At 41.7% G+C, this 23,924-nt stretch overlaps 1 protein-coding gene across 5 annotated transcripts in view; it reads left to right on the forward strand.

Moving 5' to 3' along the window:
- The first annotated feature begins 886 nt into the window (after positions 1 to 886).
- LOC108175946 (uncharacterized) overlaps positions 887 to 23,924 on the forward strand; it is a 162,671-nt gene continuing 139,633 nt past the window's right edge. For 2 of the 5 annotated variants that reach the window (XR_016216693.1, XM_089308235.1), the window contains exon 1: positions 887 to 1,153. Coding sequence is in view for 2 of the 5 variants with exons in the window: in XM_089308235.1 (XP_089164361.1) it covers positions 1,151 to 1,153 (3 nt within the window). In the remaining 3 variants the exon portion in view is untranslated. Of the gene's footprint in view, positions 1,154 to 2,383; positions 2,473 to 23,924 lie in introns of all 5 variants that reach the window. The other 3 variants (XM_089308234.1, XM_089308236.1, XM_089308233.1) reach the window with 3 other exon arrangements.

Here is a 23,924-nt window from a genome sequence, read left to right on the forward strand (position 1 = left end):
TTAGTTCCTTAACCTGGCTCCTATAAGACACTCAACAATGTTAGTTCTGTATCCAGTTCTGCTGTTTGTTTCTGTGCTTGGTGAGTTAAAAGATGGTGAAAAATAATTTGAAAAGAACTATAGAGGCTGGCACTGTGGCGTAGTAGGTAAAACCACTGTCTGCAGTGCCAGCATTCCATATGGGCACTGGTTTGAGTCCAGGCTGCTCCAGTTCCTATCGATTTCTCTGCTATGGCCTGGCAAAGCAGAGGAAGATGGCCCAAGTACTTGGGCCCCTGCACCCATGTGGGAAACCTGGAAGATACTCCTGCTTCAGATAGGTTCAGCTCCAGCCACTGCAGCCATTTGGGAAGTAAATCAGTGGAAGGAAGACCTCTTTCTGGCTCTGCCTCTCAGTAACTCTGCCTTTCAAACAAATACGTAAAAATCTTTAAAAAAGAAATATAAACACCAATCAAACACAAATAAAAATTGTATTTTCAAATTTTGATGCTAAACTATGCCTTCTACATCTTTGCTGAAAGTTGTATTGTATTCATCGTTGTTTATTACCTGAGAGAAATTTCCAGGGACAAAGCAGCAAATAAGACTTTCTCAGAAGAATAGAGTTTATAAAGGAGCAAAAGTTTGGGTATCAGTTAGCAGCAGCGGGTGTCACTCTTTAAGATTTTTGTTCAGGAAAGGAAGAACACCAACTGATCCTTGAGATTTTGAGGTGAGAAGAAAGAGGAGGGATGTAAACAAAAGCAAAATCCTTCTGAAGCTCCTGGGGAGGGCCAGATGCCCCATTCTGGACTCCATTTCCCAGAGTCCTCAGGTGTCCTGACGTATTCCGTATCTGAGCCTGCCAATAAGAAAGAAACTGCGCGTGCGCGTTTCCTCCCCTGAGCCTCTGAGGAACAGAGGAAGCTCATTCACTGACCAGAGTGAGTACCAAAAGGCTGCTCTGATCTTTTCCACACTTTGCCTCTCGCTCCGCACTGCAGTCCCAGGCAGTTTGCGAGCACACACCCAGAGCCTGCCACACGCTGTGGCTGTGCCTCTTCATTTGCCGCCTGTGGGTTCCACGTGCTGAGGACTTTTTCTGCCCCACACTCTAATTTTCTCCTCGTGTGCCCTGAAGAAAGAGGACGTGCTCCCAGGACTTTCTATGGCAAGTATAGAGAATAGGAAGGTACTCGGATGCGTGTGTGGGGGAGGGGGTGGGTGCTAGGGCGGCTGGCGGCTCCCAGATGTGGCTTACTTGCTTCTCTCATCTGGCAGCTTTTCCCTGGGAAGTCAGGGCTGGAATCCGGGCTGTAGGGCCTCCCACTGCCGCTTGCAGCCTCCCAGCGCACGAACAGTTGCACGCTACCTCGCCCAAACTTTCCTTAATGTGCTATATTTAGTGGTTACAAGAGGAAAGTTATCGGATGGGGGGACTGCACAAGCAGGACAGGTAAGAGCACAACGAAGACAGCGAGACTCCTGTTCTCTATATTTACCTAAGGCCGGTTCTTACTTTGAGTAGATCAGAGAATGGTCGAGCCTCCCGTATCCAGAGGCCATTCCAGCAGGGCAGGTCTTGATGGCCTTCAGCTGGGAGCTGAGGGGGCAGGAGGTTGGAGAAGGAGAATCAGACTAGAATCTGCTCCCCCATCCTGCACCTCCTCGGCCCGATGGGGACCCTAAATGTTCAGCTGACTTTTTCCAAGCGGGAGCAGCATGAAGGGTGTGGTGTAGCTTTGTGGATTTTTCAATCTGGAATTTGAAGACATGGAATCATAGCTGTTGATTTATTTTGCTGTTTTTTGATGTCTGTCTTCAGCCCTTCTCCTGTTAGCAAGAATGTCAACTATTACTGTTAGGAAAAGAGTTGCAGATTGGTGCCTCCTCACACTGGGCACCAAAATGTCAGGAAAAGTGCAGAATAGAGAGGAGGCAGTGTATGAATTTACAGCCAGACTGAATTTATTCAGAGAAAATAAATTCCTAGAGGTGGGTGACCAACTGCCCCCATGCATGTTTATGGAACACGTGGCAGAAGGCCTCGACCCCTGTGGGCTGGGCCTTTGATAATTTAGGAGGGTTAGGGATGGGGGTGGGGATGGGGACAGCAGCTAGAGGGGAATTCCAGGAACTGGGTGGGGTCTTGGGAACCTGGAAAAGAATGCAGGGTGGGGATATGAAGGCAATGGGGTGTGAGACTCGATTGAAATTCAAGAGCAAGGAATAATGTTTAGCAAGGATGGCTAAGGCTTATATCCTTGTTCCATCAATTACTTGCCACTGATCCCTTTGCAAAGTTAGCTGAAGTTAACACAGTCTACTCTGTGGGTCAACTGGAGCTATTTTTTTATAAAGTAGAATTTTTTTTTATTTTTATTTTTTATTTATTTGACAGAGTTAGAGACGAAAGGTCTTCCTTCCGGTGGTTCATCCCCCAAGTGACCACCAGGGCCGGAGCTACGCCGATCTGAAGCCAGGACCCAGGTGCTTCTTCCTGGTCTCTGATGTGGGTGCAGGTGCCCAAGCACTTGGGCCATCCTCCACTGCCTTTCTGGGCCCCAGCAGAGAGCTGGACTGGAAGAGAAGCAACTGGGACAAGAACTGGGTGCCCATATGGGATGCCGGTGCTGCAGGTGGAGGATTAACCAAGTGAGCCATGGCACCAACCCCAGCTGGAGCTATTTTTATCTGGATTTGCATAAGTTGGAGGACTATAAAAACATAAATATAGAAAAGTAACACTTATTCTCTGCCTAGTTATTTTTTTTTTTTTTATTTTTTTTGACAGGCAGGAGTGGACAGTGAGAGAGAGAGAGAGAGAGAAAGGTCTTCCTTTGCCGTTGGTTCACCCTCCAATGGCTGCCGCGGCCGGCGTGCTGCAACCAGCACACCGCGCCGATCCAATGGCAGGAGCCAGATACTTATCCTGGTCTCCCTTGGGGTGCAGGGCCCAAGGACTTGGGCCATCCTCCACTGCACTCCCTGGCCACAGCAGAGAGCTGGCCTGGAAGAGGGGCAACTGGGATAGAATCCGGTGCCCCGACCGGGACTAGAACCCGGTGTGCCGGCGCCGCAAGGCGGAGGATTAGCCTAGTGAGCCGCGGCGCCGGCCTCTGCCTAGTTCTTTAGCCACCCAGTGATCCACCAAGCTGATTATCTTAACAGTCATTATGGTTTTAATTAAGAGGGCCCATTATTTGTCTTATTTTGGGTTCTGTGTTTAAGCCTATGACATTTTTGACATGGGAGGATATTAATTATATATTTTCATAATGACTATGTTCTGTGGAGGTATCTATACAAGTTGTTAATGTGAGGAAGGGTAAGAAAAAGAAGACAAAAAAGTGCCTCTCTCCCCACACAGAGATGCCCACATAGTGGAGTAGAAGAGGTGGCCTTGAAAACTGTTTCTGAGTTTTAGTATAACGAAGTTTTCGCATGCATAACTGTGTTTCAGTGATTCATGTGCTGTGGTTTTATCACAGATTACTAATTGTTGAGCATAATGAGACCATCTGGGAAGTAAAAATAGAAAGTGAATCCTGGATAGTGTCCTTTGATAGCTCAGTTGGAAAGTAAATCCTGGACAGAGCCTGGAACTCCTTTTGGGACTCCCATATGGGTGGCAGGGACCCAAGTTGTTAGGTTTGGAATAGCTCAGGATTCTAGCCTTTTGTATCCTCTAGAGATGGGAAAAGGAAACAGATCAAACTCAACAGAGACGGTTGCTTTATTGGAGACAAAGAGGGGTGGCAGCCCATTCTCAGGAGAGGGCAGCAGGCAGGCGAGTCAGGACTCACAGGTTTTATCCATTTAGGAGGGGTGCATTGCAAGGAGAAAGAAGGGTCACTTTGGCACCTAGGATATCCACAAAAGTGAGGAAATGGGGGGAGGAAGAAAGGGAGGAAGGGAAGGGTGGGACAAGTCTTTTATAAGTGTTGAGCCACCTTCTGCTGCCTTTCCCAGGCCTATTAGTACAGAACTGGATTGTAAGTAGAGCAGCTGAGACTTGAACTGGTGCTCTTATAGAATATTGGCATTGCAGGAGGTACATTAAACCAGCGTGCCACAAAACTAGGCCATCAATAGACAACTTGAAGTAGAATTAGTGGCTATGAAAATGCACTCTAAAGTTACAAGGGAAATGGGAAAAAGTTTCTTCTAACTCCAGTAGGTTCTAAGGGCCTTTATTGGACATCGGTCTGACTTGGCCAATAAGCAAAGTGAAAGAAGTCAGAACTTTAGTTAACATTTTACTCCAAATCAGAGTTGGGGAGCAGCCAATTTGTGGGCCATATAGGGTCCATGAAATCATCTGTTCTGGCCCTGCCAAGGCAACTGCATGTGGCACTGGATAATCAATCTATAGCGTATTAATTTTTAATTTGGTAATTTTGTGTGATCCATGAATGATGTTATAAATATCCAAATGACCTTGGCAGAAAAAAAAAATACATTCCCACCCCTGTCAAATGTTAATGGCAAATCCAAGGCCATTCACAAATTTGCTTAAGAGTGAATGAATGGCTACAATTACCAATCCTGTGGAAGACAAACAATTCTAGACAACATATTCCAAAGACATTAAGTTTCTACATACTGTCAAAGGATGTCAATCATGTGGTTGAAATGGTTCTATTACTTCTCAGAAAGAGAAATAGGAATTCTGTGTGATGAGAGAGGTGTGTGCATCCTAAATAATGTTGCTACTGGTGGCTCACAGAGAACCTGTTTCTGTAACAGTCTTAAATGGCATGTGGAGATGCATGCTTATGGCTAGTGTTCATGAGATATCCATGTGCACAATTTGTACCAACTCATGTACAGATGTTCTTTTCTAGATGTGCATGATGTGGAGACTCTTCAGTGTCTGTTCTTTCTTGGGGGAGGTAAAGAGAGGATGCATATGTGGGGGGATTGTGAAACTCAAAACTAATCTCTGAATATCAGGCCTACCATGAATGGCACTTTTTTAAAATATAGATTCCCCCATCTACTCTACTGGGTGACGTGGCTTTGCAAAATTCATTTCCCATGGAATATTGTATTCGAAGGTTTTTGTAAGTCTTTTTCTTTACTTGATTCAGGTGCATTTATTTCACCTGGAATGTGTACAGACCAAAATCAGCTATGTATAGACAACAGGGAACTGTTGATTTTTCTGACTGACCATGATATGCTGCTGCCTCCCAGTGGCTTCTGAAGCCTGTGGTGGCTCTTGGCTGAGCATCTGTAAGCCAGGAAGATGGAGTCTACAAATTGAGAACCCTAACTTACTTCTCCACTTTTTCTCTTGGCTGTTTCTGCTGGTCTGCAAAGAGGATGATTGCCCAGCAATAGTCACTGCCTTGATCCAAGATGCCACTTGGCCTCTCTCCCTGGGAAGACTGCTTCTTGTGTGACACTGGCCATTGAGAGACTCTGATGGACTCACATTGGGTACCTTCAAGTAGACAATTTGTCCTACCTTCCAATGTTTTGGCAGTGGAGTGAATGGCACTACATTAGCAAGTATAGTTTCCTATGGAATTTGATGGAGGAAAAGGGCTGAGGAAACTCATCCATCCCTCATTTTGTTGCTTTTCTCATTATGTTTCTCTGGTTGTGACATTATTTTCTAGCTTTTCCACTGATTCACGTCTAGCAGACTGCATGTAATTCTGCTTTCATAACTGTCAGCCCTTGTCCACATCAGGCTATTTTTCAGAGAAGGACAAATATGTTTTTAGTCACCATAAAATATTTCAAGTAACTGTGTTTTCCTTGTAACTGCAAGACTAAAAAGCTGACTTCTCTTCGGACCTAACAGGTTTGCTGGGTGGTTATTCTGAGGCTCACATTGAGTACTGGACATAGCTTTTCTGTGTGACTGGTTTATATTTCATGTTTCATCTTGTGGAAAAGCTTTGCTCATATTCTCTGAGTGCCTGGTTGGGTTATACCTGCCCATAGTGGGAACTAAGCCATTGTTTGGCTCACATGGGCAGTTTTCCTGGATCCTGGTGAGAATTGATGAATTGATGATGTTTTTTCAACCCACATTCTATTCTGAAATTTATTTCATTTTATTTTCTTAAGAAAACTATATCTAAACTTTGCTTCTACCTCTTCTGAAATTGGTGTGCTTCCATCCTCTTTATAAGCACAGACATGCATACCTTTTTTCTTTCTGTTTATGATATTGAGAAGAGTAATGGAGACATTTCAGCTCTTCAGGCTGTATCCTTGAATTAGGCACTGAGTTTAACTTGGTTGCACTAAAAGGGATCTGCCTATTGTTAATGTAACTTTACAATAAAAGTCATCATAAAATCAACCTGCCTTGAAAACCTCTCATCTGTTATTTTGAAATATGTTGTAAGTGTTTCTCTTATGTTGATGTCTGTAAGCTGGAGACTTCTAACATAGGGCAGGAGGCTGCCGAGGAATAGCACAACTGTAGCTTTGCTCTGTTATTTATATGTGGCTCCTCTTTTATCTTTTCCCTTTTTTTGTAAGAATTAAGCATTTTATTTTAAAGGCAGGTTTACAGAAGACACGGAAGGATGAGGATCTTCAATTTGCTGGTTCATTGCCACAATGAACAGGATTGAGCCAGTTGAAAGCCTGGAGCCTGGAACTCCATCCAAGTCTCCCATGTGGGAGCAGGGGCCCAAATACTTGGATCACCTTCTGCTTCTTCCCCAAGTGCATTAACAGAAACAGATCAGAAGTGGAGCAGATGTTACTTAAACTGGCACTCACAGGGCCAGCATTGTGGCACCATGGCTAAAACCACTGCCTGCAATTCTGGCATCCTTAATAGGTTATGGTTCATATCCCAGTTGCTTCACTTATGATCCAGCTCCCTGATAATGGTCTGGGAAAGTAGTGGAGGATGGCTCAAGTGTTTGGGTTCCTGCTTCCCAGTGGGAGATCCAGATGAAGCTCCTGGCTCCTGATTTCCACCTGACTCAGCCCTGGCTGTTGTGCCCATCTGGGGAGAAAACTAGCAGATGGAAGATCTCTCTCTCTTTCTTTTAGGATATATTTATTTGTTTGAAAGGCAGAGTTACAGAGAGAAACAGAGAGAGAGGGATCTTCCCTCTACTGGGTCACACCCCAGGTGGTTTTAGTAGTGAGGGCTGGACCAGGCCCTGGCTAGGCCCACACCAGGAGCCAGGAGCTTCATCCATGTCTCCCTCATGGATGGCAAGAGCCCAAGTACCTGGACCATCTTCTGCTGTCCCCGGCCCATTAGCAGGTAGCTGGATCAGAAGTGGAACAGCTGGGACAAGAACTGGTGCCGATATGGAATGCCAGCATTGCAGGTGGTGGCTTTACATGCTACACCACATTGCCATCCTCTGTGTGTGTGTGTGTGTGTGTGTGTATAACTTCAACTTTCAAATAAGAAAATAAATGGTATTCATGTGAGATGCCGTCATTTGAGGCTGTGGTGGCTTAACCCACCGCTTCCCCCCATTCACCCCACCATTTCCTTCTGTTGACTTGTGTGTCAAGATCTTGGAGAAGCCTATTAAACAAGTGTCAGCATTTTGTCAGACTGTTCTTTTAGTTTGATTGTCATTTGTTTAGTGGGAGATAGTGATCAAGGCTAGTTGTTACGTGATCAGTGGCTGAAGATGCTGTGTGTTAGGATGGAACTGGCTCAATCTTTTTATTTCCTCAAATATAAGTAGAAAATGAAATCCTCTCAAGGCTAATATGCTACAAAGTAACTACTAGAGACCAATATTCCTTTCTTCTCACCTAAGAGATGCAGCTGGTTTTTGTGTTTCTATCTTTTTAGTTCAAATCTGTATCAGACTCCTAGAGCAGAGGAAAACTTTTTAGTCCAGTCAGAACTCATAGATGTTATCCATTCTTCTTAGAGCATCAAAGCCATAGCTCTGCTATTAGCCTGGCTTGCATTGTGTGGTGGTGCCATGCCCACATGGAGATGGTTTCTTCATACAGGAATACATCTGAGTGGGGAAAATTCAGGTAGTCTATTTCTTGAACTGGAATGGAATTTTGATCAGGGCATTCTTGAGATTGTGGTTAGCAGGGTAGAGAAATTTTGTTTAACATGTTTCTGCCTTGTGGAGTGCTCTGTGTTCTTCCACTGTACACACAGAGAGCCTATGGCAATGTCTGTGATTGATTGAAAGTGTTTGTGCAGCTCTGCAGTATCTGAAGTTCCCTTTATGACCATCTCTAATTAGAAACCAAGGTGCAAAGTAAGGAGGATGCTGTCACCCTGAAACCATCCTGGGTTTGTGCCCCTTGCTCCTTTTCTTTTCCTTCAATACTGAAGCAGCCTTAAACAGAGTTATACTGGATAGCATTGGTACTTTTGGTATTTGAGTGCTTGGACAAGATAAATGATTTTTCTGTTGGAAAGCATTAGGAGGCACTAGACAAAGTAAGCAGTAGCTTTCTTGGATCCATCATATGTCAACTTGAGTCATAATATTTATGACCAGTTGTTTTCTTATTTTATAAAACTTTTTTTTTTTAAATCAGAAAGACAGAATGACAGGAATTTTTTTGTGTTTGTTTCTTTTTATTTTTTTGTTTTCTGTTACTCTAGGAGAGAGATGTTCCATCTGCTGGTTCACTCCCCAAATAGCCATAACAGCCTGGGCTGGGCTAGGCTAAGCCTGGAGCCAAAAGCCAGATCCCTGATGTGGTTGCAGGGGCCCAAGAAGTCAGGCCATCCTCTGCTGCTTTCCTAGACCATTAGCAGGGAGCTGGATGGGAATTGGAGCCACCAGGAAATGAACTGGTACCTTAAGGGATGGTGGCTCTGCAGGTTATGGTTTTAACTAGCTGGACCACAGTGTGGACCCTTTTTTGAAACACTTTTTTAAAAAAATATTTATTTATTTATTTGAAAGGCAGAGTTAGAACAAGGGAGACATCCACACCCCCACCACACACAAGAGAGAGAGAGAGAGAGAGAGAAATGAATCTCCCACCTACTGATTCATTCCCTCAGCGGTCACAACAGCCAAGGCTGGGCTGGGTCAATGCAGGAGCCAGGAGATTCATCCAAGTCTCCTATGAAAGAGCAGGGACACAAACACTTGGGCTATCCTCTGCTACATTACCTGGAAGCTGGTGGGACATGAACCACAGCCCATGTGGGATGCCAGTGTCATATGTAGTGGCTTTACTTAATATGCCACAATGCTGGCCCCATATATGCTGGAAATATAGTTAAGGGATATTAGAAGGTCTGCTTATTGCCATTAGATGCCATTCAGGCATGCACTACAGAATCATTTTGAAGTAAGTAAGATTTCTCCCATGACTGAATTGCAGTCTACAAGACCGTTCCAAAGGGAGAGAGTTTCAGGAACATGTGGGGCTGTGACGCAGAAAGGGGGTGAGGGATGAGTGAGGAGGAGAAAGCCAGGGGAGAGGTCAGGAAGTATTCAAAAGTACAAATAGAACACAGGTCATTTCTGTAGATTGCCAAAATTAACCTTTTATCTTTTTTTATTTTTTTTTAACTTTTATTTAATGAATATAAATTTCCAAAGTACAGCTTATGGATTACAATGGCTTCCCCCCCCCCCATAACTTCCCTCCCACCCACAACCCTCCCCTTTCCCTCTCCCTCCCCCCTTCCATTCACATCAAGATTCATTTTCAATTCTCTTTATATACAGAAGATCAGTTTAGCATATATTAAAGATTTCAACAGTTTGCACCCACATAGAAACACAAAGTGAAAAATACTGTTTGAGTACTAGTTATAGCATTAAATCACAATGTACAACACATTAAGGACAGAGATCCCACATGAGGAGTAAGTGCACAGTGACTCCTGTTATTGACTTAACAAACTGACACTCTTGTTTATGGCGTCAGTAATCACCCTAGGCTCTTGTCATGAGTTGCCAAAGCTATGGAAGCCTTTTGAGTTCCAAACCTTTTAGAGTTTTTTTTTTTTTTTAAATATTTATTTGTTTTTTTTTTTTTTGAAAGTCAGAGTTACACACAGAGAGAAGGAGAGGCAGAGAGAGAGGTCTTCCTTCCACTGGTTCACTTCCCAGATGGCCACAAAGCTGGAGCTGTGCCAATCCGATGCCAGGAGCCAGAAGCTTCCTTCGGGTCTCCCACATGGGTGCAGGGGCCCAAGGACTTAGGCCATCTTCCACTGCTTTCCCAGGCCATAGCAGAGAGCTAGATTGGAAGTAGAGCAGCCAGGACTTGAACCAGTGCCCATATGGGATGCTGGCACTGCAGGTGGTGTCTTTACCCGCATCTCCACAGCACTGGCCCCGGGGTTTTTTATTTTTTTAATTTAGAATTAATTAAAAAAATTTTTTTTCTGATATAGTTGACTCACTTTTCAGTTTTTTTATGTAGATATTTTTATAATTAGTAGAGAACTGCTGTAATTAAATGCAAAATGACACTCCTAAATAAGCAGTTCACAAGAGAGTTTTCATAGAGGGGTGAATATGGCTGTGTGTGTGTGTGTGTCCCTTGCTAAAAGCAGAAGTTTTATGACTGAATTGAGGTCATTAAAATCAGTTTTATAATGGAAATGCTGACCACTTTTACTGCTGTGGTTACTTTTAGCCCACACTCTACTTCCCTATGCAGATAGTCCACATGTGAGTAGAAGGAAAAGGGGTGAGACCTGGAATAATGCACATGTGCCCTTTGCTTAAACCAGGGGGCTGGAGTTCTTGGTTTCAGTTTGCATTTTTCTGAAGAATGAAATTAGCAATTTGGGCAAAGTATCCTATCTCCTAGAAGATGACTCCAGTTTGCTTGCTTGTTCATCCATCTGACATCACAGGTAATTTCCAAGGCAGTTGTTGGGCTATATGGAAAAAAAGAAGCCTCTTTAGGGATGAATTGTTTTCCCTGAAAAAATAATACAAATAATAACAATAGAATGATGAAAATCATGAGTTATTGATTCTAAGACAGTAATCCTATCCAGTATAGAATATAGAAAAAAAGATTCTATTGTTTTTAAATGAAAAATAAGAGAAGTGGTTGTAAGAAGAGCTTCATGGAGGATGCAAAATTCCCTAGGAAGGGGTCTGAAGTAATTCCCTTTAATTGTTCCTCCCTGAGGTAGTTCCTGATGCTCATTGCTCAAGGAAATAATAATAATATTTTTTTTTTAATTTTTTTTTAAACTTTTATTTAATGCATATAAATTTCCAAAGTACGACTTATGGATTACAATGGCTTCCCCCCCATACCGTCCCTCCCACCCACAACCCTCCCCTTTCCCACTCCCTCTCCCCTTCCATTCACATCAAGATTCATTTTTGATTATCTTAATATACAGAAGATCAGCTTAGTATACATCAAGTATGGATTTCAACAGTTTGCTCCCACACAGAAACATAAAGTGAAAAATAATAGATGATTTTTTTTTAAATGATGATGAAATCAGATCAGACCTATTGTCATGTTTAATCCCAGTGAGAGTCAAGTTGGGAGTTGATAATTTCTTTCTTTCTTTCTTTTTTTTTTTTTTTTTTTTTTTACAGAGGATCAGTTTAGTATGCATTAAGTAAGGATTTCAACAGTTTGCACCCCCATAGAAACACAAAGTGAAATATATTGTTTGAGTACTCGTTATAGCATTAAATCTCAATGTACAGCACATTAAGGATAGAGATCCTACATGAGGAGTAAGTGCACAGTGACTCCTGTTGTTGACTTTACCAATTGACACTCCTGTCTATGGCATCACTAATCTCCCTATGCTCCAGTCATGAGTTTCCAAGGCTATGGAAGCCCTCTGAGTTCTCTGACTCTTATCTTGTTTAGACAAGGTCATAGTCAAAGTGGAGGTTCTCTCCTCCCTTCAGAGAAAGGTACCTCCTTCTTTGATGACCTGTTCTTTCCACTGGGATCTCACTCACAGAGATCTTTTGCCAGAGTGTCTTGGCTTTCCATGCCTGAAATACTCTCATGAGCTTTTCAGCCAGCTCCGAATGCCTTTAGGGCTGATTCTGAGGCCAGAGTGCTATTTAGGACATCTGCCATTCTATGAGTCTGCTGAGTATCTCACTTCCCATGTTGGATCACTCTCCCCTTTATTTACTCCATCGGTTAGCGTTAGCAGGTACTAGACTTGTCTATGTGCTCCCTTTGACTCCCAGTCCCTCCACCATGACCAACTGTGAACTGAAACTGATCACCTGGAACAGTGAGATGGCATTGGTACATGCCACCTCGATGGGATTGAATTGGAATCCCCTGGTATGCTTCCAACTCCACCACTTGGGGCAAGTCAGCCTGAGCATGTCCCAAATTATACATCTCTTCCCTCTCCCATTCCCACCACCATGTTCAACAGGGATCACATTTCATTTAATTTTCAACACTTAAGAATAACTGTGCATCAATTACAGATCTAAACCAGTCATATTAAGTAGAACAGATAAAAAAACTACTAAGAGGGATAATGTATTTAGTTGTTCATTAACAGTCAGGGCTATGCTGATCAAGCCACCGTTTCCCATAGTGTCCACCTCACTCCAACAGGTTTCCCTCTTGGTGTTCAGTCAGTCGTCACCGATCAGAGAGAACATATGGGAAATAATAATAATATTAATATTAATAGACCAATTGCAAATGGCCCATGTGTGTCTTACATATGAATTGTCTACAGATATGTTCCCCAAGGCCTTTAAAATAAAACTGTACTACAGAGAAGAAGGTTGGCACTGTCTGCTGTCTTGGGCTAGCATCTGTGCATTTATTACCCGCTTACCACCCTTGCTCCTGTTGTACATCCCTTGATGGTTCTTTTTAGGTCACTCTTGTATCCAGATTCCTGAATAGGTGACACAGTTTTTTTTTAAGATTTATTTATTTGACAGGTAGAGACAGAGAGGCATTTTCAATCTGCTGGTTCACTCCCAGATGGCTGCAATAGCTAAAGGTGGGCTGATCTGAAGCCAGGAACCAGGAGTCTCCTCCAGGCCTCCAATACAGGTGCAGGGGCTGAAGGACTTGGGCTATCTTCTGCTTTCTCAGGCCATAACAGAGTTGGATCAGAAGTGGAGTAGCCAGGACTTGAATTTGTGCCATATGGGATACCGGTATGGCAGGTGGTGGTTTTTAACCACTTCACCATAGTGCCAGCCCCTTGACACAGTCTTTGATCAGCCTGCTGGTCTGTTCACTCAGCCTAAATTGGAGTTGGCTAGTTTGCACACCCATTCCAGGGTTAAGGGGGCCCAGAACTGCCCATGGCTGGCTCTTCCTCTGCTCACAGGTCCCAAGTGGCTTTGCTTGGTCCTCTTTCCTTGGTTTCCCTAGTGACCATGTTGATTCTCAGGTAGGCAAGGAAACCTGTTAGCTCACAGCAGCCTCTGGATTAATGTTTTACTCTCTGTGATGCAGTTAAAGTTTTCTCTTAGATCCCAAAAACCTTCAGTAGGGGGTGTTATTTTATACTAAGAGTCTCTTTATAAAGGCAGATATCCCTGAGGATTCTGTCCTCAGGAACAGCTGATCTCACCCAGGCCTGGATGGAGTTACAGGATCCTGGCTTCAGCCTGGCACATTCCTAGCTGTGTTTTTGGGCATTTGGGGAGGTACCAGCAAATGGAAGAAATCTCTGTTCTCCCTCTTCCCCTGCCTTTTAAAGGAAATGAAAAAATAGTTAAAAAATTAGAAAAACAATATTTTGCCTTATGTCCTAAGGAAAAGAAAATTACTGTTGCTGTATATAGTACTCATTTGTACACTTTGCAAATACTCATAAATCTCAACTTAAAGGCTGATTGATCATTGTTCTCTGGGCTGCCTACTTGAGCTCTCATTCTGTGATCCATCCCTTTTCATCATCTGCAGTTCACTGTGAGTGCTCATAAATCACCAAACTGCCTCCCAACTTCATATCCTGTGTTCTTTATACATAGCTTGGTCATAATCTCACTTTAGCAGCCTGCTTATTTCTCAGATGCTTCGTAGGCAAAGAGATAGTGAAGCGATTGATTTTTCTCTGAGCCTTCCCCCTAAGTGGTTTATTTTATGAAGCTGATTCTGGGTGATTGGTCAGAAGTTGGGGTTCAGAGGTTGCTGTTAGAGGAATAGGACTGTCACTGCCCATTCCACTCTGCCTCAACCCTGCAACCCATGCTTGCCTTTGGATTCTGTTTTTAGAGGCAGTAGTGATTCGATAAAAGAAAAAAAATTAATTTTTAAACATATTTATATTTATTAATATAAAGAGAACAGATTCCATGTATTTAATGGATATAATTTTAAAAACATAACCATACTTCTTTGTCTATATCCTCTTCCTTCATTTCTGTTTTTAAGGATTTAAAAAGTAGGCTTTATTTCTTAACCTAATTTTTATTCCCTCTTCTCCTGTCTTCCTGTCCAATCTGGTACTTTTAGGTTTTTATGTTTTCCCATTCTTTCTTCTACTTTTTTGCCTATCTCCACCCCAGTTCCAAAGATGGAATAATGAATAAAAATCATGAGCTATTGATTCAAAGACAGGAATTCTATCTAGTATGGAATATTAGAAAAAAAAGATTCCATTGTTTTTAAAGTTACCTTTTTTTTTTTATCTTTTTATAAGGTGTATTTACTTGAAAGGTAAGAGTTACAGAGAGGGAGAGACAAAGGCAGAGAGAGAGAGATCATCTATCTGCTAGTTGACTTCCCCAGTGACAATGGCCAAGGTGGGGCTTGGTGAAGCCAGGAGCCAGGAGCTTCATTTAGGTCTCCCAGGTGGGAGCAGGGGCCTGAGCACCTGGGTCATCATCTGCTACTTTCTCAGGCTCATTAGCAGGAAGCTGGATCAGAAATGGAACAGCCAGGACTCAAATTGGCACCCTTATGGGAATCCAGCAGTACAAGCAGGAGCTTTACTATGGCTATGCCACAGCACCAGCCCCAGATTCCATTTTAACAAAAGACAATACAGAATCCTTCTAGATGGCTTTTTCCTGTGGCTACACCAATAGGAATTTTTATTTCTTCTTAAAATGTGACCCAGATTATTTCCATGTTTCCTTATTAACATTCTCTATTGGTTCAGGAGGCTGGCAGGTTCACAGGCCAGGGAAAGAGCACCTGTTTTCTGTTTAGTTGTGCTGAGCTCCATGGAAGCTATACAAGAAATTTGTGAGCAGGAAAAATGAGGTTGGAGGCATGAGAGAAGGCAATGAAGAGGGTATATATAGAGAAATAAGTGCAGGACCATATTCACAGAGAAGTTTGGTATGAAATCTAAGTATTATCAGAGAGCTAAAAAGAAGAAAAGCTTGAAGATAGAGATCAAAAGAGATGGTAAATTGAAAGTATCTGAGGGAATTCTGACTGATCACACATACACATATTGAAGTTGTGAGAAAACAGGTTCTTGCACTCATTGGTGTGAGTGTAATGCAATAGAGTCTCTTTGGAAGAAAAATATGACACATCTCTCTATAAAATACTTTAAATGCAAATATTTTTTGGTATGATTCAACTGCAGGAATTTATCTTACATATACATACAAATACATAAAGCCATGTAAGTTCTTTGTAATATTGTTCATGATGGGAATAAAACAGAACCTAAATGTATATTGATAGAGAATTGATAAAATACATTATGGTATATCTGTACAATGAAATACTAAATATATAATGAACTGAAAATTATTTAGGGACAGAGTGCTTGTAAGTAAAACAAGGTACAGAAAAAAAAATGCTGCTTTGCAAAGAAAAAAAAGACACATGTATATATATATATGTCTTTTAAAAATTTTATTTACTTATTTTCATTTTATTCATAAGATAGAGAGACAGAAAGGGAGGGATTTTTCATCTGCTGAATCACTCCCCAATGGGTACAATGGCTGGAGCTGGGCCAGGCTGAAGCAAGGAGTTCCAACTGGGTCTTCCGCATGGGTGCCAAAGCCAAGGACTTTGGCCATCCTTTGCTGCTGTCCCAGACACATTCACAGAGAGTTCAATCAAAAGTGGAGCAGCCAGGACACAAACTAGTGCCCATAAGGGATGCCAGCCATTACACCACAATGCTGGCTCCATGCATATATATCTTTATGAAGGCACTTCAAAAGGTTCATGAAGTTAAAAGCTGACATTATTTTAGTGCAAAAATTGAAATTCATTCAATTTTTTTTTCATAATACACCCAAATGGTTTTGAAACCTTCTTGTATGCATGGGCTTAAAAATTTATTACAGTAAAACAGACAATAATTTAATTCCATTTTTTTATGATGCTTTAAAGTACCCTTCCATATGTGCATATGGAAGTCTCAGAAGGAAATGTAAGAATCCTTTAAGAGTAGTTTGTTCTAGTACTCCCTAGAAAGAAAGGAATAATGCTTATATTTTATGTTCTTTTGCAGTATTTAATAGCTAATATGCACATTATTGCTAAAGATGTATTTTTTTAAAGGCAGAGAAAGTGAGAGAGAGAGAGAGAGAGAGATCTTCCATTACTGGTTCACTCCCCAAGTGGATACAATAACTAGGGTAGGCCAAGATTAAGCCAAGAACCAGGAACCCCATCTGGGTCTCCACATAGTTGATAAGGACCATCTTTTTTCTGCCTTCCCAAGTGCATTACCAGGAAGCTGGATTACCAGAAAGCTGGAACAGAAGAGCAGCCAGGACTCATATCAGGCTTGCTATTATAGGATGCTGGCATTCCAAGCAGTAACAGCTTAACCTGCAGAATCACAATACTGCCCCATATATTATTTTTATAATTAAAAGATCTAGATTCTGATTTTCAAATAATAATTTGGAGTTATTGGAACAGAAAAAGGATATTCTATAATATGCAAGGAAATGAAAATATAGACTTTAGTTAATGATATGTCAATATTAGGGTCAGTGTTGTGGCACAGTGGGTTAGGCCATCAACTACAATGCAAGCAGTCACACCTCAGCGTTTGTTGAAGTCCCAGTTGTAACACTTCCAATTCATCTAACTGCTAATGAACCTGGGAAAGTAACAGACTATGGCCCAAGTGCTTGGGGCCCCTACTATACATGTGGGAATGCAGATGGAGTTCTGGGCTCTTTTTGGCTTTGGCTGATGATGGAAAAAGGATATAAGCCTTAGTCATTTTAGGTTCTTTTTACCCCTGCCTTCTTTAAAGAGGCAGTCTCACATCCTGTATTGTTTCTCACCCCAACCTTACATTCTTCTTCAGGTTTAAAAGCTCATAGAAAACTTGAAAAACCTGTATGGAGAAGCTCACCTCCACCTACTGTCCCCTACCGCCACCCCAGCCCACTTAAGATATAAAAAAGTTCCAGACTGCTGGGGTCTGGGCCCTCTGCCACATGTTCAGTCTGTGTGCACACTGGCAGTTGGTCAATCTGAATAAAGAAAGCAGAAATATTTGGAAATAGTCTTAATCTCCAATTTTGAGGTATTACAGCATCCCTTTTTAATAGTTCTTTGCTTAATTCATGACTGTCAATTTTCTAACCAACTTCAATAAGCTCTCTTCAATAAGCTTCTCTTCTCTTTCCCATTTCTGACTCTTAAAATTGTTCCAAGTTATAATTCCATGTGCTAATTATGACAGATCAAAGAGACATCCATTTTGTATCCTATTGCAGTAATCTTTCTCTGTCTCCTTTGAATATATACTCATTCTAAAGCATTTGAGTGATCACTTTATAACAATGATCAAGTCTCGTCTACATTATATCATAATGTTGAGGGCTCCTATTTCTACCAAATATCTTAAGCCTTCTTGGCATTTTTGACAGGCAAAGTTCCAAATTCTTTGGACTTTGATATTTCCAGGAGTGAGCTAGGCAGCAGGAGCAATGTAAGGATAGGTGGCAGGCCAATTAACAGCTGCTTTATATGGTGGTTTACCATCAGGGAGACCCAACAAGGCTGGTCCATTCCCAAATGGCACTGGTTTCAATATGAGGAGTCATGGCACTGGGCAAGCAGCTGTTGTCACAGAAACTGGCTCCTGAAGAGCCCTGCCTGTTCTGCTAAGAGCAAGGCCACTGAAAATAACTGCCCTGGGGGTTGAAGGACTCCTGGGACATAGCTCCAGGCCCTATTGGCCTTCCCTAAACTGAAAAAGCCCTCTGCCTAGCTTCCAAACTAACCACCACTGTTGGGGTGATGACCTAGGGTAACATTGCAGGCTCGAATTTTCTTTTAGAGATGCCACCAATTCAAAACAAACATTCAGTCCAACTCTTCTCCTAAGCCAGCTAGGTCGTGGAAGTCAACAGGCTGTCTTCCCTAAAGAGATTCACATCTCCCTTATGATGTCTCTCCTTTTTAAAGATTTATTTATTTATTTGAAAATCAGAATTACACACAGAGAGAAGGAGAAGCAGAGAGAGAAAGAGAGGTCTTCCATCCGCTGGTTCACTCCCCAATTGGCCACAATGGCCAGGGCTGTGCTGATACAAGGCCAGGAGCCAAGAGCTTCTTCTGAGTCTCCCACATGGGTGTGAGGGCCCAAGGACTTGGGCCATGCTGCACTGCTTTCCCTTTCCCAGGGCATAGTAGAGAGCTTGATCAGAAGTGGAGCAGCCGGGACTCAAACCAGCACCAATATGGGATGCTGGCACTGGAAGCAGCAGCTTTAACTGCTACACCACAGTGCTGGCCCCCTTATAATGTCTTCTAGCAACCCATATAAAGAGGTCTGGGTCTCATATACCTGGCCAGGCCTTAATGCCCACCTGGTTATTATCAAGCCCCTCTTGTCAGATTTTGCTTGCTTCTCAGTAGGAAAACTCCCTCCTGGTTTGGACAGCAGAAGATTAAACACTCTGTCCTTAGTTTTAGACCCTATGCATCTAATTTGCATGTTAGATTTGTTTCCTCCAGACATGAAGCAATGAAATTCTAGATGGCCATGCACATGAAACCTCAAATGGAGACAGTTTATGTGAGCTGATGTTGCAGCCCCTTGAGAAGCCACCTTCTGCCAAAACCCTGTCTTAACCACAAGTCTCTATATCACCCCTATTCAGCTTGAAGAAGTAAGAGCTGTCCTCACCTTAACCTCTGACAGTACCCATGGTTTCCATAAGCAGAGGGAGGAAATGAGGGATTCCAGGACTAGAAGCAGACCAGACTAACTCCATCCTACAGCTCCTTGCCAGCACATACACACTAAATAAAACAAGAGTGTTCAGACATATACCTATGGACAGGGCTCTTGTTTTCCTATATCCCCCTTTGTCCTCATCATTTTGGCCATCTTTTCCATTATGGTCATATAATTTCTCCTTTTAGACTCATAATCATAGGGCTCCTATTTCTACCATGTATAATTGACATGCTTCAAAGATCATTACAGGAGTGTATCACTTTTATATTCCAAGCCATCATGCAGGAACAACACAAGACTGGCACCCCATCTCCTTATCTCTACTCAGAGTCAGGACATAAGCCTCAGTCATTTTAGGTTCTTGCTACCCCTGCCTTCTTTCAAGAGACCGGTTCAGTCTCACATCCTGTATTGTTTCCCACTCGAACCCCTGCATTTTTCTTTAGGTTTGACAGCCCACAAATGAACTTGAAAAACCTTTGTGGAAAAGCTCACCCCCACCTACTGTTCTCCACCCCAACCCATAGCCCACCTAATTTATAAAAAGGCCCAGCTTCCTGGGGTCTTTGCTCTCTGCCATGTGTTCAGTCTGTATGCACACTGGCAATTGATCAACCTGTGCAATTTTGTTTTCTTTGAATAAATGTGGTCTAGTTGTCTCCTCTCTGTTTCTGCCCCCTTTTCCTTACAGCTTGTCCCAACCCCAGTCATTGCAGCAACTTGGGGAGTGAACTAATGGATGGGAGACCTCTCCCTCTCTCTGTCTGAAAATCTGCCTTTCAAATGATAATAAATATTTAAAAAAGAAGATAGTATATAAGTAGTACCACATTGGTTGTGGTAAGTGTACCATGTTAAAAGGAAATGTTAGTAGTAGTGGAAACTGAGGTGTGGGATATCTGTAAACACTTTTGTCTTTGCAATTTTTTTCTGTAAATCTGAAAAATATTTTTAAATAACATTTATTTTGAAAAAATAACTTGGAAATCTATATTATGGGAAAGGACCATAACTTGGCATTTAAAAGTTGAAAATTGAAGTGATGAATTAATGCAAAAAAATGATTCCTCTGGATCTAGAACAAATTAATTGGTTATGCTTCCTCTGAATGATGAAATGAATGGGAGTAGTAGTTGTTGGAAAAGTGTTTGATTTTGTTTACAAAATTAATTTGATGAATAAGGTTTTTAAAAATTAAGTGATGGTTATTTAAATCTCATAATCCAAAAATCACAGACTCATTGCAAGCTACATGGTGAACAGAGTTTAAAAATGAAAGCCTTGGGGTGGGTGTTACGTTTCATTGAGTTAAGCTGCCACTTGGGATGTCTTCATTGTGTGATAGAGTATATGGAATCTTGTCTTGTCACCACTCCAGTCTAGCTTCTTGTTAATGCTGAAGAATGTGAAGCAACATATGATGGTCCAGGTACTTAGCTTCTGTCTAGCAATATGAGAGAACCTGGCTCCTGGGTCAGCAGGACCCAGTTTCATTTGGGAAGAAAACCAACAGATGCCCTGTGGAAAGAAGGGGCCATCAAAGAAGGAGGTATCTTTCTCTGAAGGGAGGAGAGAACTTCCACTTTGATTATGGCCTTGTCTAAATAAATAAGGTCAGAGTTTGTGAACTCAAGAGGCTTCCATAGCCTCAAGTGATTATGATGCCATAAGTGAGAGTGTCAATTGTTAAATCAAGAACAGGATTACACTTTCTCCCCATGTAGGGACCTCTGTCCTTGATATGTTGTACTATGAGAACTAATGGTAAAACTAATCTTCAAACAGTACTTTATACTATGTGCATCTGTGTGGGTGCAAACTGTTAAAATCTTTACTTAGTATAGAGTTGATCTTCTGTATATAAAGATAATTAAAAATGAATCTTAATGAAAAATGGATGGGAGAGGGAGTAGGAGATGGGATGGTTTGCAGGTGGGATGCTGGTTATGGTGGGAAGAACCACTATAATCCAAAAGTTGTACTTTCAAAATTTATGTTTATTAAATAAAAGTTTTCTATTTAAAAAAAAGAAAAAAGAGGCCGGCACCGCAGCTCACTAGGCTAATCCTCTGCCTGCAGCGCTGGCACCCTGGGTTCTAGTACTGGTTGGGGCACTGAATTTTGTCCTGGTTGCTCCTATTCCAGTCCAGTGCATGGGAGACCAGGAGGAAGCACCTGGCTCCTGGTTTCAGTGTGGCGTGCTGGCTGTAGCGTGTAGCGGCCATTTGGGAGTGAACCAACGGAAGGAAGACCTTTCTGTCTCTCTCTCTCTCTGTCTAACTCTGCCTGTCCAAAAAAAAAAAAAAAAAAAAAAAAAAACCAACACACACACACACACACAAAAAAAACAAAAAACAAAACCCAACAGATGGAAGATTGTCTATCTTTCTCTTCATGCATTTCCCCTCTTTTGTTCACTCTTTCAAGTAAATAAATGAATGGGTGAATAAATAATTTTTTTTGAAGAGATTTAAAAGTGATCAAAAGATTAATGTTTTCTTTAAGTGAACAAAATGGAGTGGACAGAGAGCAGATGTGAATTGTCATTGTAATTCCATTTAGACACCTCTAAGTGGTCATTTCTATGACTTGTTTCTTCAAGATGGCATGATAAGAGCCAGGCCATGACACTTCATTCCTAGTCATCTTCCAAAGTAGATTCCTTTGTTCCTCATGCAACATCAGGGGTGATTGTAGCCATTGTCTGAGTTCTTTGCAGGATTAGGTTTGAGGAACAGAGCCTTACTATTGACTCAATATGATATGTGCTCATCTCTCTTCTTCTTCTTTTTTTTTTTTTTTTTTTTTTAAAGATTTATCTATTTATTTGAAAGAGTTACACAAAGAGAGGAGAGGCAGAAAGAGAGAGAGAGGTCTTCCATCTGATGATTCACTCCCCAATTGGCCACAATGCCTGGAGCTGCACCGATCGAAAGCCAGGAGCCAGGAGCTTCCTCCAGGTCTCCCATGTGGGTGCAGGGGCTCAAGGATTTGGGCCACCTTCTACTGCTTTCTCAGGCCACAGCAGAGAGCCAGATCAGAAGCGGAGCAGCCAGGTCTCGAACCGGCACCCATATGGGATGCTGGTGCTTCAAGTCAGGGCGTTAACTCTCTGCATCACAGTGCCAGCGCCTCATCTCTCTTCTTGCCTTTGGTTAAGACCAAATGTAAGAATTGCCCCTTTGAATCAATTTGTACTCTCACCAGAGGAAGGTGCCTTGGTATTACCTTTCTATGTAGTAGAGGAAGAATCTCTGAACCCTGTTACCCGTTGTTGGCACCTAGTTTAAGAATTGGTATCTTTGGTAGTATAGGGTACAGCCACTCTGGTATATTTATAGCCATTATCTAGTTCTTCAGCACTCAATCACAGGTACTACCTGTGATGAGTAACCTGTTACCTACTCTTCCAAAAATCCACACCTCATTTTGCATTTTTACCCGCAGTGTCTGAGAGTTATCTTTTCCCACATCATCACTAGCATTTGCTCTTTTTTATCTTTTTGGGATAAGATGACATAATATTGTGGGTTTTTTTTTCTTCCTATCAGTTTATTGTTTATTAAAAATTTATTTGTTTATTTGAATGGCAGAGTTTCAGAGAGAGGAAAATACAATCTTTCATCTACTGGCTCACTCCCTGAAGAGTCACAACAGCTGGGGAATGGCCAGACTGAAGTCAAGAGCTTCATCCATGTCTTGCACATGAGAGGCAGGGGCCTCAGACCTTGGGCCATCTTCTGCTGCTTTCCCAAGTACATTAGTAGGAGCTGAATTGGAAGTGGAATAGCCTGGACACAAACTGGCACTCACATAAGATGCTGGCATCACAGGTGGCATCTTAACCCACTGTACTGCAATTCTAGCCCTTCTCTGTATCAATTTAAATTCCTCAAAAAAAGTCATTAATATTGGCATCCACATCATTTTCTTTTCATTGTTATCATTCACTTTAATGAAATCTTAATTTTATTTCAACTGTTCCTCTTAAATTGCTCTTCCCAAGGTCATTAGTGATTACCATATTGGTTAAGTGCAGTTTATGCTTTAAATTTATTTACTGAGTGCATGTCATTCACATAACACTTCTTTAAAGTTCTATGTACCAAACACTCTTCTAGGCACAGAATATAGGCTCCTTTTCTCTTAGAGGTTAATATGACTGCATGCTAATAAAAAATTTATAAAATACAATTTCATTAAGAGCAAATAGCATTATAAAAATGATGCATTGGATAACTAATGAGAATGAAGGGGATTAGAAGGCAGCATCTGCCACATGTCCTAACTCCCTCCTCAAACTACCTCTTTTAGTATACATCATATCTCATCTCCCTGGCTTTCCTCTAGATTTCTTATTATTCCTTTTGAGTTCATTTGCAGTCTCTTCTGTCTAAATTAAATCTTGATATTGCTCAGGTATTTATCATTGCAGTGGTTATCTTTATACTTCATCAGTATATACAGTGCCAAGGTAATCTCATTTATTCCTCATGACTTTATATTTTATATTGTATTAAAGAAATTTACATTTCTCCTGAGCATAGAACTCATATATGCAACTATGATTTTCACAGGTTCCTCAAAATCAGTATGGTCAAAATTAAAAGTAAAACTTGCTTCCCCTTTGGAAAAGTTTATCTCAGAACATGTCACCAACATTCAAGCTCCTATAAAAGGCAAATATTTGGGAATCATCAATTTTTCTCTTTTTTGTCATTCACTTATCCGTGATTAGCTGATTCTATTCCTTAGCTGTTTTTCAAATGTCTTCATTCCACCTGCCACCTTCCTGGTCCCACCTTCCTTATATCTGCTATCTCCTACACAAATAATGTTGAAATAATTATTTAACATGGCTCCCACTCTTGCTGTCAACTTC

The sequence above is a fragment of the Oryctolagus cuniculus genome, chromosome 11, assembly GCF_051225735.1.
Source record: "Oryctolagus cuniculus isolate XC-2025 breed Fujian yellow rabbit chromosome 11, ASM5122573v1, whole genome shotgun sequence".
Classification (NCBI taxonomy): domain Eukaryota; kingdom Metazoa; phylum Chordata; class Mammalia; order Lagomorpha; family Leporidae; genus Oryctolagus; species Oryctolagus cuniculus.